This window comes from Zymoseptoria tritici, chromosome 1 (genome assembly GCF_000219625.1).
Source record: "Zymoseptoria tritici IPO323 chromosome 1, whole genome shotgun sequence".
Taxonomy (NCBI): domain Eukaryota; kingdom Fungi; phylum Ascomycota; class Dothideomycetes; order Mycosphaerellales; family Mycosphaerellaceae; genus Zymoseptoria; species Zymoseptoria tritici.
The window spans coordinates 2,386,857-2,404,032 of NC_018218.1; the positions used below are offsets into that span (position 1 = coordinate 2,386,857).

Consider the following 17,176-nt stretch of genomic DNA (forward strand, 5'->3'; position numbering starts at 1 on the left):
CAATCACGAATTATTCCAAATAACGACTCCTAACCCAAATGCGAAGAAAAGCATCCAAAACCAGCTCTCTGGGTATCACAAAAGCATTCGCGATGTGCAAGAAAAGAGAACAATAATCATCCACAAGATTCTCCAGCTTCGAAAGCCACTCCTCAGAACCACACAAGCCAGCGGACCGCTCGCACGCCACCCATCACGACCTTCTTCACCATGTTGAACAGGACCACCAGGAACCACAGCCACCACATGATGCCCAGCACCAACCACTCTAGTAATTTGAATCCGGTGCGACGCAGTAATCTGAACTGCCTCCTACGCTGTCGGAGCATCTCATCGACTGCCTCGTCCACGCGCTTGACCTCCTGAGGTTGCTTGGTCGTAAGCTCGACGTTAAAGGCGTCTGCCTCGTCTGAAGTCTCGTGTACTAATTTCGTCAATTGGTCCGATACGCGATGGGAGAGTTCGTCGAGTTGAGCCGAGAGATCTTTCGCCGTTGTGGACTGGAAGTGCTGGACCGTCTTCTCGAAGTTGCCAAGGGTCGTTGAGATGTCGTCGGACAGGAGCCGGCCGGCGACGAGGCATTCTTCCTTACGAGTTACGTTCGTCATCTTATCTCCGGTGAGCTCGGATACCTTGAGAATCAGTCCGGATCGCTTGTCGTTGACATCATCGGCCTGCTGGTGAATCTCGTGAGCTTTGATGCCGGTCGCCAGCAGTAATGCTCGGATCCGAGCAATGTCCCGCGCCGTGACCTTTTCAAGGACTCGAGGCTTCTGTTGGTGGGTCGGGTCCGAGATACTCCAGTGTCTTCGGCCTCCGTGCGCAGTGACAAGCGCACCTCTTCTGTCGCCGGTTCTGATGGCTGGAAGTGCTCCGAACGAGAGATGTTGTTGGGACGCGGACTTCATTGAATAGTTCATCCTCTCCGCGGGAGTTTCCATGTTGGCCGTAGTGTTATCGTTTGGCAGGTTGATGGTAGGCAGTGTAGGAGAAGCCGAGCGATCTGCACGCTTGCGCGTTCGTTGCCGATTCACAGTATCGCTGTCGTCGGACGCTGTCGATTCCGCCATGTTATGTTCCCTGCCCCTTGCAGATGGAGACTTGAAAGATGGCAAGCCGGAGGTATGGTACTTGGCCTTCGGCCGGGATTGGTCGAGCGATGCACGTGGGCTAACCTCGCTGTCATAGTTGTCTTGTCGATCCTCCTCTGCATCGGAATCTGAATGAGCTTTGGAGGAGTCCGCTGCAACTTCGCCTGATCGATCTCGACCACTGCGCAAGCGATCGCCAATACGGGAGCCTTCGGTGCGCACAATCTCACCGATGCGTCCAGCTTTGAAGAAACGGCGTTTGCCATCCTTGGTGGATTTGTCTCCGATCGTACCGCTCGTATCGGAACGGCGCAGGCCACTGCCAAAGCTATCGCTCGTCTTGTGTCGAGTGATTCGGGGCGCTCGCGGGATTTCCAAACTCGCTCTGGCTTTGATGGAAGCCGGTTCGCCACTCACTACAGGATACAGCGGAGTATCGAAGGTCTCGGCGAAGTCGTGGCGCTCGACATGATTTTGGTCTTTACTGCGCAGCTCCTGGTCAGTATCTTCTGTACGTCTGGACGTTGACGGTGCATGCTGCAATGTGGCGGGCTGCGCGGACCCGCTCGCTTTGGCCGGCAATGGACCGCCGAAAACTTTCTCTTCCGACTCATTGCGATGACCAACTGAACCAGCTCTTCCATCTGCAGATCGAACTCTCCGATAGGCAGTGAAGTCAGTCGACAGGCGACCGCCCATGCTCGACACAGACTCACGCTGTGCTCTGCCAATGCTACCGCTTCCTCCAGGAATCTGCTTGCGCTGAGTATCCCAATGGTCCGACACATGAGTCTCCGGCGACGACAACTCGCCATTTGCCTCCTTTACCATCATGTCTCGCATGTGACGCTCTAGTGGCCCAGTATTCTCCCCGCCCGACCTGGCATCACCGTATCGATGAGCTGGTCCGCGCCCTTCGTCGCTTGATCCACTCTCAACACTTGCGGATCTGCTTGCGTGGTTCTTCCGACGGAGTCCCGGGATTGGGAGCAGGTCCCTGCGGCGTAATTTCGTACGATTTTCGTCTTCAGTCTCATCTTTCAGGCTGTACTTGTCGGAAGTAGCGTCGTGCTCGGGGTCTGTGTCTTTGCCGTGGTACTCCTTGCTTCGTCGTGGCAGGTCAACGCTTGCTCGCGCGAGATTGGGAAACAATTTATTCCCATGACGGTCTTCGATGCAAGCCTTGTTGCCGCGCTTCTCCAACCAGTACGTATCCGCCAGCAGCTCTGCGGGCTCAATGGTCCATCCGTTCTCGGGTCGCGTGATTACTGACGTGACCGTATCTGTTCGGCGATGCCGTGCTGAAGGATTTGCTTGAACCTGATCTTGACCTCTCAGCTCCCCAGGGAACGATGGCAGCCGTACATGATCGCCGCCTGGACGAAACGCAGGGTCTTTGGAAGCAGTTTCAACATTGTTGATCCATGCTTTGATGCGGTCAGTTTGCTGCCAGGTATCCGGTGGCGCAGGCAGGGAACGTCTCTCCCGGTTTCGTAGGCGACGATTACGCAGTGACTGCAGAGGATTGTAAGATCGCCCCAGTCCACGTTGAGCATTGATGTGCGATGGCACTCGAGTGAGGTCGTAATGCGCGCTGCCGGGGCTGCTGTTGGCCTGTAGCGTATAGTTGCCATGTGCGTGGCGATCGGACTTCAGAGGAGGCAGATGCTCTAGTAATCGGCGATGCTCGCTGGCCAACTCGAAGTACCTGCGAGCCTTGTCTGCACGGGACAATGTAGCAGGCGAAAAGTTGAAAGAGACTAGCTCGGCGCCATCGTTGACTATTTCGCTTCCGTACTGGCCACTCGATCTTGGAGACTCTGGCGATATATGCGCCACTCCATCGCTCAGAAGACTCGAGCGTTTGTTGAACGGGCGATCTGATACCACGCGCCGAGTCCCTGCCGGCGATATCGGGACGGGGAGGGTACTGCTCACGTGTCGTTTACGACTCTCGCTCAAGCTCAAAGCCATCTGCACTAGCTGGGCCGGATCCATACTCGGCGACGGCGAGGCGTAGCTTCGTCCAGAGTAGCCTGTCGAGTCGTCGTTCGAAACCTGGCGGGAGAGCGGCGATCCACGTCGTGAGGAGTCTCCGGACACGCGATCGGCAGCCGTCTTCGCCTTCTCCACCTGAACCTGCGGCACATTTCTCCTCACGGCGCTGTCGTTGAGTTCCTTCTTGTGAAAGTGCCCGTTGGCAAACGCCGAGTCGAGCAAGAACCCTCCCGACTTCATCAGTCGCTTAGGCGTACTTTTGACGGTGCCATTCCTGCCCTCTGACGCCGGGAGTGGTAGCTCCGACGACCCAGCCCGCTTGCCATTGTAACTGCTTCGACTTGCCACGCTGGTATTGTCGCTGTCACTGGGACTCTTGCTGCTCCTACTGCGTCTCCACCTGGGAATTCGAGACTCGACGGGCTGTGGATTTCGAGGCGTGAAGCTCACGTCGGCTGCGGCGGTGGACGGTCGGGACCCGGACGGTAAAGCGAGGGAAGACGATGAAGGTCCATTGCTCGACATGACCTGCCTGTGCGGTAACGCTGCACGGGCTATCGAGAGGGGGATGCGCTGCGATCAAGACTGCTGCTGTATTCGCGCATCGTGAGGTACTTCAGCGAATCGTTCGTCATATGTTGTCAATGCGGACAAGCGAGCAGGCATTAATCATCCGTCCTGCTGAGGATGTTTTCGAAGAAGCGGTCTGGGGGGTTGAGGATGCGTATACTGGCGACGTTGACGAACTGTCACATGTGAGCCAAGAAGCGTGGCTGATAAAAGCCTCCCCGAATGCAGAGCTTCCTGGACCAAAATTAAACATTCAGACTTCTACGCCATCGTCCTTGAGCAACGACGAAGCGGCTATACATCTACCACCGCATCTCAGTACATCTGCCGTGCTTGATAGCAGTAGAACATCAAGGGAGTAGTGTTTTGAAGTCTACTCATCCTGCGGCACCGATCAGCTCCAAGATGCAGGCGAGACTCCTGATCCTACATTGCTTTTGATCATCTAGAGGAGCGCCTAGAAGGTCGAATATAGGTAGGTATACCTCTGATCAACGTGAGTACCGTACCAAAATTCAGGGGCAATCTAACGGTAGGCATCAAAACTTGATGACGTTGCCTATAATATTTGATTCAATTTGGAGACATGGGGTGCCCGAGGAGCCCGGACATCAAGGTCAATTGTCAGCACTGGACTTCGGAGCTCCCGTCCTGTCTCTCACATCTGAGCAATACCTCTGCAAGTGCCTTAATATTACAACCAACACGTCTCGAGATCCTACCCATCATGCCCACTGCTGTATCACCTCCTACCAACCCGCCCGATCTCTCCAAGAAGCTGCCGAAACTCACGCCTCGCCGACGGCCGCAGTCGGATGAGACGCCCTCGAATCCACCACCACCAACGCCTAACCTTGCGCCGCCTCCAAATCTCAAAGACCACAATTTTACCAGACCGAGCAGACGCATTCTCTCCGAGCGCGATCACGATCTCTTCACATCATCGGCAAGCCACGACTTGATCATCAGCTTCGTCTTCCACCTCTCAGATTCGGTTCGCGACACCACCATCTCTAGCATACAAAAGTCGGAAGCAGCACGAGATCCAGCAATAGTCGCACTTCTCGCAGTGCTAGACGATGCAGACCGTCTGGTGAAGGAGTGCCCACCCTTGGATACAGGATCACGATTCGGCAACCCAGCTTTCCGAGACTTCCTCACAGCCGTTGACAACGCAAAACCTCAATGGCATACACAACTCGGCGTGACAGACACTGCCGCCCAGCAAGAAATCTCCACATATCTCTCCCAGTCGTTCGGCAACGGAAGTCGCATCGATTACGGCAGCGGCCACGAACTGAACTTCCTCCTCTGGCTCCTCTGCCTTCGACAACTTTCTCTGCTCCCAACCCACCTCTTCCCGGCCCTGACTCTCCTTGTCTTTCCCAAGTACCTCTCCGTCATGCGCTCCATCCAATCAACATACTACCTCGAACCCGCCGGTTCCCATGGCGTCTGGGGTCTCGACGACTACCAGTTCCTCCCGTTCCTGTTCGGCGCCAGCCAGCTCGTGGACCACAAACATATCCGCCCGATGAGCATCCACAACGAACTCATCATCGAAGAATGCAGCAAAGACTACCTTTACCTCGACCAGATCCGCTGGGTCAACGCGACGAAAACCGTGCAGGGCTTGCGGTGGCACTCGCCGATGCTGGATGATATCTCCGCGGCGAAGGGCTGGGCGAAAGTAGAGGGCGGAATGAGGAAAATGTTCCTGGCGGAGGTGTTGGGCAAGTTACCTGTCGCGCAGCATTTCATGTTTGGCTCGATCTTGCCGGCCGCGGAGGGAATGAGTAAGGACGCGGAGGAAAAGGTGGGAGAGGACGAAGTGGGTGAGGTGGAGGTCACGGTCGATGGAATGAGGCATGTGCATAATCCAACGAGTTGGGGCGACTGTTGTGGGATCAAGGTGCCCAGTGCGGTGGGCGCGAGGCAAGAGGCGCAGAAGATGGGCCAGGGAAATGGACTGAGGAGGGTGCCGTTCGATTGATGCCGACGAAAACACGATGCAATTGACGTGGCTAATGATAACGACATGAACTCGTCTCCGGCTGTTTTCCGGGCTATCTACCATGTGCTGCATGATCACACACGAACTCCTGAACGCCTCTATCCGTATCGCTACATCGTGATAGATTGGCCTGTTCTCTGTTGACCGGCCTGCAACTCGATGCTCGACTCCAATCCAGCTCTCCTCTCTCGAGCTGTTTCTGTTCACTGACTGGCATTCCATGCTATGGTCCATGCTGTTGACCAGATCTCGGCAAGTTCTCTCCTGTATGTTCCCGCCAAATCCGACCCCCTTAAATCTCGAATTTGCCCGCCCAATGCTCACTAATCACCTTTCCCTCGTCAAAGCTCGCCTTGTTGATCCGCACCACAATCGCCGCATGCGTATGTCGATGTTTCTGGATGTGCACCGGATATTTAACGAAGCCCACCGAGTCTAAGACATCGATCATTTCGAATTGCTCTTTCGTCAATGCGAGGAGCGGGAAATCGGTTTCCTTCTTCGAGCTTTCCCGACGGGCAAGCTCGGCATCTTTCGTGTCTTCCGAACTTGAGCGTGAACTTTCCCGTGCGGACTCGGGAGGTGGTGTGGGAAGATAGTCCTCTGCTTGCGATGTGGCCGCGCGCTCGTATGTCCTGTCCTGCACGGCTTGCGCCTGTTCGAAGAGTTTCGCGCGATAACGGTCCAGACTGAACGCCCCGCCAGATTCGTGGTGGCGAATTCGTTGTGCGGATTGGTATGTTTGATAGCCGGAGTTGATCATGAAGACGGGCAGTGCGAGGGGTATGGCGACGATGATGAACATGTAAAAGGGGAGGTTGGAGAACGTTTTCCTATCGATGAGTTGGAAGCGGTTGTAGAGGGACGAGTCTTCGGGTTTAGAGAGTCGGGGCGAGACGTAGTGCGAGGGATCGAGGATGACTTCGCCTGGGGCCGGTTGGTCTTTTAGGTAATGTACCTGGATCTTGTCGAGAGCGACGAAGGGATCGGTGCGGCTGAAGAGCGCGGTGTAGAATGGCACGCTGCGGTCGTTGAGCGTATTGGCGTAGACCCATTTGTGCTTGAACATGCGGAGACCTTTGATAAAGACTTTGTCCGGGTCGGCCATGATAGAGAGCAGCGGTTTGCCCGTGTCTCGAAATGTGTCGATCAGAAACATCTGCTGGCCGGATGTGCTCAACACCCTCGCGCCCATATAATTCCACAACTCGGATCGTATCCCGCCTTTATGTGCTCGGATTCCAATGTGTGGTGAAGCGAATGTTGAGAAGTTCATCGGTTGTATCCTGTCGAACAGTCCGCTATTGTACATCAAACCGATGGCATAGCGGGATATGAGGCCACCCAGCGAGTAGCCTGTAATGCTGATCTTCTTGATCGTGGTTCCGTTCTCCTCCAGTTCTGCAATCTTTTCCTCGACCTCGTTCGCTATGCGTTCGCCTCCTACTTCGATCCCGTCGTATGTGTGGTTGTTGGAGTTGGACTTCGCTACGAGAATGTGGAGGCGATCGGCCGAGTGTCGTTTTTGGAGGGTTTCTTGCAGGTGCTTCAAGTGGCTCGGATTCCCCCAGAATCTGTAAGCGTCAGTCAGTGACAGTTCCTAGATAGTGCTGGTGGACTGCTTTGAACGTACCCATGCACGAGGACCGCGAGATGGTCCGCCGTAGCCATGGTGGTGGACGGACGGGGCGTCGGATCAGAGAATGAATGCGCGGGTCGAAGGGCGATTGCGATCAAGGATTTGCTGTGAGAAGATGCAATAGACTGAAGTCCTGAAAGTCGAAGGCGAAGATGTATTCCATGCTGTTTCTATTGACAGAAAGTAATCTGCAGTTGTCCAACGCGCATGAAGACCGCGTCATAACGGACAAAAGACTTCCCGACCTCCGGTCCACAATCCCTGCAATGTCCGGTCTCCTAGGGAGCCCCAGAGTGGCCATTCGGTTCAAAGTCCGGAAACACTTTAGCGCAAAAGCAGAATTTCAAAAATCTTAGTTATGGACTACCTTAGGCCCCCGCTACTTAGCCAGTATCCACGTATCCGTATCTAAGGATACCGCCGAGAAGATTCTTCACCGGATTCTGTAGTAGATTCTTCGTATAAGTAGCCGTCTAGTATCCGAGGTAGACTATAAATAAGCTCTATTAGCGTGCTAAGGATATAGCTCGTGTCGTCGACGCGAGGGCTCTACGTTATTATATACCCTTATTCTTACTCTTGCTCCTACTCTTACCGCGCTATAGCTAATACCGAGTTCGATTCGATCGCTATATTCGTCGCTATCGCCGCTACTACCGCCGTAACAGCCGTATTGCCTCTTATTAGGGGTCCTATAAAGAAGGAGCGATAGTACCGGCTACTAGGAGTGCCGACTACATTACTAGATCCGAAGAAGGGTTAGAAGGAGGCTCGAATATCTCTATATAGTATAGACGACTACTACTATAGCGAGACGCGTTTAAAGTAGCCGGTGCTGTCGGCATTAATTAATAAGATTAACGTAAGAGGTAGATTAATAGAGCGAGATCCGGGGGTGCGAGTAGAAGAGTAGGTCGTAATCTTCCTCGATTACGTAGCGTACAACCTCTCGAAGAAGTCGCTAAGAAATAAGTATTAGTATTTACCGCTTACGTTTATACGGATTATTAACCGTATAAGCATAGCGCTCTGTCGCATAGGGAAGGACTTTATAAAGTTACTACGCCCTTAGGGCACGCTCTATAATAAGCTAAAGGATCGGAAGTTTCGTCGCTTTAAGGATATACTCGGAGCTATCGATAGCACCTACATCTACGCCGCGATTACTAAGGAGCATTAGAGCGCGTAGAGGTGTTAGAAGAACTTTATTATATAGAATGTAATAGCCGCGTATAACCTTAACTACCGCTTCCCATATACGTTAGTTAGATTCGAAGGGTTAGCGAACGACGGAATAGTACTTAACGGTACATACCGTAATAGTTTCGTAGTGCCGGAGGGTCGCTATTATCTCGTAGATAGTAGGTACTTAGCAATAGACCGAAGGATCCTCGTACCTTATTAGAAGACGCGATACTATCTACGTAAGTAGGCGGTTGCTAAGATAAGGCCGGCTACTAAAGAGGAGTTGTTTAATCTGCGCTACGCGTAGCTAAGGAACTACATTAAGCGCATCTTTAGCATCGTAAAGAAGCGCTTCGAGGTTATTACCTACGGACCGAGAGCTAACACTAGTTTCCTACGGCAGAAGCGTATAGTTATAGCCTATTTTGTCCTTTATAACTTTATCCTAGATTATAGCGCGTAGCCTCTTTCTCTCGAGCCCTATCTCCTTCGTAACGAGACCGGTATAATCGGCAATCTAGAGGGTCGAACAGCGGACGACGAGGACGATAAAGAGGATAATAAATAGCTAGCGTTTCGTAATTAGTTAGCGGAAGAGATATAGTTAGATTACGAGGAGAATCTTAAGTAGGAAGGAAGATTAGTCGCGGTAAAGCTAGAAGTTAATAAAGAAAGCTAATTAATTATATTGTATTTTAAAGAGAGATCGTATAATAGCCTTAGCGCCAAAAACGGCTAAAACCTTACTAAAAACAGCCTTAAAAGTTATGTGCGCTATAAACGAATCTCTAGTAAAAATATATCTTCTACGTCGCTTTTCTACAGGGTAATTAAGGGGCCTTACGGTAGAGGACGAGCTAGGAGTAGACGATACGGCTGCATACTACCCCTTATTTTTAAAGCCCGCTCCTTCCTAATTAGGTAAGAAAACAGCTAAAATCTAACAACACCCTTACTAAAATCGATAGTATATACTATGCTAGGACTTTTGTACGTATTTTAAGGTATTTCTATGCCCGCGTAGTTCTCTATTAAGAGGCAGCAGTCGATGCTTAGTTACGCACTAGATTAAATCTTCTACTAGTGTCCTCGATCCTTCTACCTTTAACAAACCCTCTACTAACGCTATACTACTAACTACTACTAACTACACTACTACTAGTATAGCTATGCTAATAATTTATAGACTACGGAGTTATTAGCATTATTCGCTGCTGCCGCCGAGCCCTTATCTACGCTAACTAAAGGCCTACAAACCTCTTAAATTAAGCCGGTTTTAAGAGCATTCTAGCGGCGATATTAGCTATATAATCTACTCTATACAGATTCGACAACACCTCGCACTTCTCCTCGAACGCTACCTCCTTTAGGAACTCCTCGTCTATTATCCTCTTACTAATTAACTCTATTACTAATTTAGGCGTACGCTCGACGACTAGTAGAGGAAGTGTAGCCTACGCTACCCGCGCTTCTATGCTTCTCGTAAGGGCGGTAAGGCTCTTAGCGAACGGCTTTATTCTAGTACTAATTGTCTTCTTATAGAGACGCTCCTTAGGATCTACCGCGCGGTATATACGCTTCTTCGCCTTCTTGTTTACGATAGTAGCCTCCTTCGCAGCCTTATAAGCCTTCTTATGCCGCTTCGCTAATACGAACTGCCGCTTAGTCTCCGATAACTTATCGAGGTTATAGTCCGTCGCTAGCCCCTTATCCTTATCCTTATCCTTATCGTCCGATAATACGTCTACTATCGCCGCATCCCTAAGAGTATCCATAGTCTCTACTAGCTCGCTAGTCGCAACATCCTTACCGATAAGCTCCTTAAACTACTCCTTAAATTAAGGGAGTTTATCGGAAATAAACTTAGCACACTCTAGATAATTTAAGTAGTACGCTTCCTTAATATCCGGCTTAGCGCGAGGTAGAATGCTATTCTATCTACTAACATAGTTTGTATAGATTATCTACTACTTCTACTTCCCCTTAAGCTTCTGCTACTTGCTCTTTAATAACTTGCCCTTAAACCTAATCTTAAAGTAATTAGTTATAATGCCGGCTACTTTATTAAGGGTTTAAATAGTATAGTTCTTACTATCGGTCTATACGCTCTTACGCTCTTTAAACAACTCTAGCATAAACTTAATCTAATAATCCTTATATAGTACTAGCTTAGGGTATTCGTCTTATTGCGCCTTCTTCGCCGCCGCCGCCGCCTTCTTCGCCTTCTTCGCCGCCTTAACCGGATTATCCTTCTTCTTCGTAGTAGCCCTCTTACGCTTCTTCTACGCTAATAGACCTAGTGTTAGTAGTGCTATAGTTAGAGGTGTTAGCGTAATTAGTAGGGTCTTAATAAACGAGCTAGATATATACGAATATAAGAGCTAGTACTATATAACAACGATACGATCTACGACGCGTAAACGCGCTCCCGGCTAAACAACGCGATCCGCGAGATTACTACTAAGGTTTAGTAGTAGAAAGGCAAATAAGGGTACACGGACAGGTGCAAGATTACCTCGCGAGGAGGTCGGACAGATTCTCTAGTATCTTCGTATATACCTGCCCCTTATAGTAATCCAATACACTTCTTAGGATACTAGATACTTAATAGCGGATACTTATACTAAAAGCGTATCCTTAAGTAGCCGCCGCGTATACTAGAGCTAACGACGACAGGATCTCGGATACTCGACAGAATCTACGTAGATACTAGTATAAGTAGCGGGGGCCTTAGAAGGCCTACGAGTACGAATATACCGCGAACACTACTAAGGACGACTCGTCTAATTTCTTAAAAATCTTCCGTACGGATTTAGTAGAACTCTTAGTATATTTTTACTTTACTTTTATCTCTGTTAGCTAATGTCCTACCTTTGCTACCTATTCGTATTATATCTCGTACGCTTCCGACAATAGATCTAAGCCGGAGTACCTTCGAAAGCCTTTTCTCTACGCTTATATAAGCCTAAAGTATAAGCAAATTAGCTTTATCTACCTACGAGATCGATACCTCTGTTCTAAGCCTTAGGCTACTAAACGCCGGTACAGTTTAGTTTGCGTAGAAGTACGAAGGTAGCGAGAGTCCTATAGTCCTTTATTTACCTTATAGCCCTTCCTCGAGTTCGTAGTAACGGTAATAGAAATTCTACGAGGCCGTTCGGAGTGTTTTCGTAGTATATTCGTGCTCGCAAGGCTTCTCTATTTAGTGTTATAAGCTAAAGCTGATTTTTGTTTTCGAGCTAACGCGATTTCCGGACTCTTTCCGAATGGCCACTCTGGGGCTCCGTCTCTCCACGACCTCACTCGACAGCCACCATGAACAACTGTCACTGGCGGCAGAAGAACCGCATAGGACCGTCTTGGTGCCAATTCGTCACAGCTTCTGGACGCTGTATTCACTACAGCAAATGTCTATACCCTGGACCGATGTCTCCTAGCATCGCCTTTTCATCTTCGCTCAAAGCCGTCCAAGCCCACAATAAGACCGAGTCTGCTTCGCTTGTTCTCTCTTCAGCGCCCAAAGGCGTACACAACGCGGGACAGAAGGCTCGCGCAAGTAAGATCTAAGCAGACGCAGTACTTTGCAGTACAAAGCGGCGCTCCTTTGGCCCAGAAAAGCGAACAGTGCCGTGAAACCACCAATATTGCCAAACTGAGGAGACAACGTGGTTACCTTAGTAATTTCCTGTCCTGAGCACGACACTGTACTCACCCCGGATCGCCATACGACATCGACCGCCGGAATATGGCGGCTTCCCATGTTCACGTCGAATTGGCCGCTTCAAAGACGACTCCAAGGAAGAATCCTCCCACCGTGAGTAGTCCAGCATAAATCTGCATAATGCCATGCGAGCGGACGAGTTTCCCAACCTAACCAAACAATCTCTTATCACCGACCTGCACGATCTTCGTGAATTCAGGCAAAGCCATACTTGCCGACAACCACACCCGTGAACTACAGCTCTCCGGTAAGATATCACGCGAGATACTCGCAGCTCGCATAAAGCACGCAGATCATTACCAGCGCAACTTCGTCATGGTTGCCGGTCAAATCCACTGCTGGCGATGTTGGAGCGGTCGAGGAAGTCAAGGATTAGAGTGTGCAAAGTGTAAACATTACAGTACAGGCGGATAAGGCGGGTAAGTTTGCGGTCGATGTTGTGTGTGGGGCATAAGATGCGGGGGAATGTGTGGAGTCGGCGACAGGATGTTTGAAGGAGTAGTGTGGCCTCTGGACTCGTTCTCGATGTCATGAAATCTGGAAATGAGATGAGTCTCCTCGGCCAGAGCCAAAGAATGTGGCATATTGGTGCCTTCGAGCTGGGACAGGAACGAGAATCGAGGAGAAGCCCATTGCATTGCTGCTGGCCAGTACGTCGTATCGACCGGACCTACTCTGCGGCTGAGCTGTGTACATTGTGCCAGCTGAGGTGCTTTGCGCGAACCGACCAACCTAGGGATCGTTCGCAGAGTAAGCTTCCGCCTAAGCTTTCTGTGTTGGATGATCGTCCAAAGCTTACAACTAGCCGGCCATACTAACTACAGTAGGAAGGAGCTGAGATTATCGTGAGCCACTTTCCGCCGATGGATGACATCGATGTCCGAGTTTCGTTCCTTCCTGCACATCAGGCAGCGGACGCCGCACCCATAGAGCTAACATAGGACATGGGCTTCCTCGTCTCCCTCCTGACCTTTCCAGAAAGATATCCGCTTGAACAACGAAACCTCAACGACCATGTCAGCAAAACCCGAACGCCAAAGCTTCAACTTCGCCAACCAAGATTGGGATGGCTACGTCAAATATCGGCCTGCTTACCCTCAAGAGGTGTACTCAACCATATTCTCCTACCACGACTCCCACAACGGCGGATACGAGGCCGGTGTTGACATCGGAGCCGGAGTTGGGATCGTCGGCGCCGAGCTGACCAAGAAGTTCGCCCATGTCACCATCACAGATCCTGCCAAAGCGTACGTCGAGGCGGCGGAGAAGTTCTTTGCACAATACCCAAAGGACAAAGTCGCATTCCTGCAGGGAAAAGCAGAGGATATCATTGTGGACAAGCTGCCAAAGGGTCAGAAAGTCGACATCGTCACGGCAGCGGAGTGCCTTCACTGGGCAGACGTCGATGTCGCCACGCCTCGTATCGCAGACATTTTGAAGTCTGGAGGTACTTTTGCCGGGTGGCTGTATGGGGTCCTGCCATTGCTAGATGAGCGAGACCCGGTCTTGGCCGAGGCGAGAGAGGTTTTCTACGACATCTATGAGAAGATGATTGAGGAGTACGGCTCCAAGATCGAGAAGCAAGACGAGGACTCGGGTGGAGCGGCCATGAATGCTCGCCTTGATAACATGCCCTTCGATGCGTTGACTTGGACTGATGTAAGGCGGATTCATACCAACAATGGCGCGCCTATGGCGTCTTCGAACTGGCCGACAAGGAAGTCCAAAGTCTCTGAAGGAGAGTCGGTTGAGATATTCGAGGATGAACATCTGATCTCTCACGACGCCGACTACAATTACCTGGAAGGATAACTGGTGCATTGGATTCCACCGATCAAGGTCAAGGAGTTGTATAAGACGGAGCTTGCGCGCTTGCAGAAGGCAATGGGTGGGCGGAGCATTCGGATGACCTGGCCGTTCGTGCTGGTTCTCGCAACGAGAAAGTAGGCTGTCTGAAGGAAGCAAATTGCCGAAACGCTTGCTTGGCTGAGAAGGAGCACAGCATCATGTTGATGAGGAACATGATATTGTCATTTGTTGCAGAATGTAGAATGTTAGAAGTCTGAAAGAAGCACTTCCACCTCCCGTCGATTTCCGGCGGGGGCTTCGCATTCTTCATGCAATTCTTAGTCAGCACACCGACGTGCCCTGATGGCCTCCCACTCACTTTACTCCCGATAGGTCCTTCACGTCTCGACCTAAATAAACACATCATCGGCAGCGTGGCTTTACATGCGGTGCCCATTGCACAGGCTTGAACAGTAGTCTGCAGGTACGTCCAGCCTCACATCGCTCTCCTTCCGTTTCCCAGGTGAGGACTCTCTGCCAGGGTTTCCTTTGTTTCCTTGTTGCGAATGAAAGCATTCGTTGCCGCCCTCTTTCACTTTATCTACTCACTTCATCGTGTTGAGAATCCAAGACGATGAGATGTCACTCTATCACTCATTCGTCTGTCTCATGTTCAAAGTCTCACAATATCGCAGAAATTGATGGCGCTGTCAGCGGGAAGAGCGCCCTGTCCACGTCGCGATTCTGGCCCCTTCCGCTCCTGAACAACATCGAACTCGAAGCACCAAGCTTTGATCCATCGAACATCGCCAAACATGGTCTGGACCACGACGAATCTTTTCAAGGGGATTGACTGCCCAGCAGGAATCAAATGCACCCTCACCAGCTGCATTTACACGCATCACACGCCGGCGGAGCCTGCCTCAAATCAGCATGCTTCACCTGCAAATCTTGCCAAACCAAGCAACACGTCACACGACGCGGCCGAACCTGCAACTAAGCGTCGCAAAATCACCTACGAGACTCTTGCGGAGAAGCCACCAAGCAGAGCGGATCTCATCAGGGATCAATTGGCAGCTGTCAAGTCGGCAGTGAAGCCAGCCGACAAACAGGGAGTTCAGTCCGCTGTGACTCCGCCAGTCACACTGACAAAGCCCATTTCTCCTCCGCAAGCAAATGCAAAACCGACAAAGCTCGCGGCGACGCCGACCAAGGCAGCAAACTCGACAAGCGCAATGCCCATTGCGGCAACAAAGGCTCCAGCAAACAACGTCAAACCGGCAGTCGAAGAAACCCTGAACCCTCGATTGATTGCGAACGATCCTGCGGGACATCAGAAGCGGCTGGTTTTCTTGAAGGCCCTCCACGTCGAAATGGTGCGCCTGAACACGAAAGTCCGCGAGACTGTCACCGCCGACATGGCACCTACCGTGGTGCTTACCGAACAATTCATGATCAAGCTGGCACTCGACGAGGAGGAAAAGTGTGCGCGCGAACAGCCTTCCGTGTACTCCAATGTCATCAAACAACGCATCTCGGGCCTCAGAAAGATGACCATCGATGACTGGATGATATATGTGAAGACTCTGCATGCCAAGCCAGAGCCTCTACCGGCGAAGAAACAAAACCCCAAGGCAATCGTCACCGGTTTGGAGCCAGATCAGGAGCCTTTGATTCTACCACATCTTCTCGCCGATCAGAAGACTCTGGCTGCATACGGCTACGTTCCCGTACCTCCTTCACCTGAAGAAGCTGCGCAATGCGCCGCTGCTGTCGAGGCCAGTGGAAACTATGAGACGTGCGAACGATGCGCAGCTCGCTTTCGGATGTTTCCAGATCGCAATGCAGACGGCGCTCTTACATCGGGCGGTTCCTGTCGGTACCACCCAAACAGGCTGGTGACGCCGCCTAGCTCTAAGGGTGATCGCGAGCTGGCTCCCAAAGAGAAGTTTTTCCCATGCTGCAATGAGAAGGCCGGCTATCCTGGTTGCACCACAAGCGAGGACCATGTCTTCAAGACGACGAGTGCGGGACGACTCGCTGCCATTCTTCCATTCATCAATACACCCGACAATCCTGCACCGGCGAAAGACAAGCATGGGCGCACACCTCCAGCAGTGACGTTCGATTGTGAGATGGGATATACGACTTATGGTCTTGAGCTCATCCGCCTCACTGCGGTATCGTGGCCGTCCGGAGAGCAGCTTCTCGACATACTCGTCCGGCCACTCGGCGCCATCATCGACCTCAACAGCAGATTCTCCGGCGTTTTCCCTGAGCACTTTCAGAATGCCATCCCTTACGAGGAGTGGAAGGAGTCGCCGCCGAGTAATTCCGATCCAACCATCCTTCCAATAGTCGATCATCCACGACGCGCCCGAGAGCTCCTCTGCAGCTTTCTCACGCCCACGACACCCCTCATGGGACACGCGATCGACAACGATCTCAACACCGTTCGCCTCTGTCACCCGACCATTGTCGACACGATCGTCTGCTTCCCTCATCCTCGCGGACTGCCCTTTCGATTCGGCCTCCGCATGCTGACCCAGCGACACCTTGGTCGTTCGATCCAAACGGGAGGAGATCGTGGCCACGACTCACTGGAGGACGCAAGGGCGACGGGAGATCTGGTGCGTGTCAAGGTCGGCCAGAAGTGGAAGATGATGCAAAGTGCTGGATGGACACTGAGCAACAGCCAGCTCGTGCCGCCGGTGAAGAAGCAAGAGAAGACGTACGATGAGCGGTTGGAAGATGTCGTGCGCGAGGAAAATGAAGCAACGGGGGAGACAGCTACGAGCGGAGCGGGTCAGAAACGCAAGAAGGAAGTCATGGCGGAGAGCGAGTCAGAGGGTGGACGTGGACATGAGTCCAGAAGCGAAGCTGTGAACCCTAAAAGAAGGTAGGTTTTCTCGGATATTGATGACCGAGCTTTCTTGTAAGCCTCAACACTCAACAAGAGTCAACACAGCCCAGGTCAGGCTCGGAGACCGGCTGACCGTTGCATGTGAAATTTGGTGGTGATGGCGGGAGACGAGCTTGGATATCATAGGTGTGTTTGTTTTTGTCAGTGCGAGTCAATAAGGTATAGACATGTCCCTCTTTTCCTCACATCTATCCGGGAATAAGGCTCCAGCGTAGACTAGGTTGGAGGATCTTCGAGGAATTTGAAG

General features: G+C 51.5%; 5 protein-coding genes across 5 annotated transcripts; 3 read left to right on the plus strand and 2 right to left on the minus strand.

Annotated features, from left to right (window-relative positions):
• Positions 1 to 3,029: 3,029 nt before the first annotated feature.
• MYCGRDRAFT_102314 (uncharacterized protein) lies at positions 3,030 to 3,785 on the minus strand (the record flags this gene model as incomplete). The annotated part of the gene is made up of 1 exon (XM_003857398.1): positions 3,030 to 3,785. A coding segment is annotated over one exon (585 nt), but the record flags the coding sequence as incomplete, so codon positions are not given.
• Positions 3,786 to 4,335: 550 nt separating this feature from the next.
• MYCGRDRAFT_65863 (uncharacterized protein) lies at positions 4,336 to 5,652 on the plus strand (the record flags this gene model as incomplete). The annotated part of the gene is made up of 1 exon (XM_003856157.1): positions 4,336 to 5,652. The coding sequence occupies one exon, from the start codon at positions 4,387 to 4,389 to the stop codon at positions 5,650 to 5,652; it is 1,266 nt and encodes a 421-aa protein (XP_003856205.1).
• A 313-nt stretch (positions 5,653 to 5,965) lies between these two features.
• Positions 5,966 to 7,344, minus strand: MYCGRDRAFT_83678 (uncharacterized protein; the record flags this gene model as incomplete). The annotated part of the gene is made up of 2 exons (XM_003857397.1): positions 5,966 to 7,247; positions 7,307 to 7,344. 2 exons carry the CDS (start codon positions 7,342 to 7,344, stop codon positions 5,966 to 5,968), a joined length of 1,320 nt encoding a protein of 439 aa, XP_003857445.1.
• Positions 7,345 to 11,812: 4,468 nt separating this feature from the next.
• MYCGRDRAFT_89257 (uncharacterized protein) lies at positions 11,813 to 14,030 on the plus strand (the record flags this gene model as incomplete). Its single annotated transcript, XM_003856158.1, has 5 exons — positions 11,813 to 12,053; positions 12,418 to 12,465; positions 12,620 to 12,637; positions 12,870 to 12,968; positions 13,240 to 14,030. The coding sequence occupies 5 exons, from the start codon at positions 11,813 to 11,815 to the stop codon at positions 14,028 to 14,030; spliced, it is 1,197 nt and encodes a 398-aa protein (XP_003856206.1).
• Positions 14,031 to 14,821: 791 nt separating this feature from the next.
• On the plus strand, positions 14,822 to 16,909 carry MYCGRDRAFT_34630 (uncharacterized protein; the record flags this gene model as incomplete). Its single annotated transcript, XM_003856159.1, has 1 exon — positions 14,822 to 16,909. One exon carries the CDS (start codon positions 14,822 to 14,824, stop codon positions 16,907 to 16,909), a length of 2,088 nt encoding a protein of 695 aa, XP_003856207.1.
• Between the last annotated feature and the right edge of the window lie 267 nt (positions 16,910 to 17,176).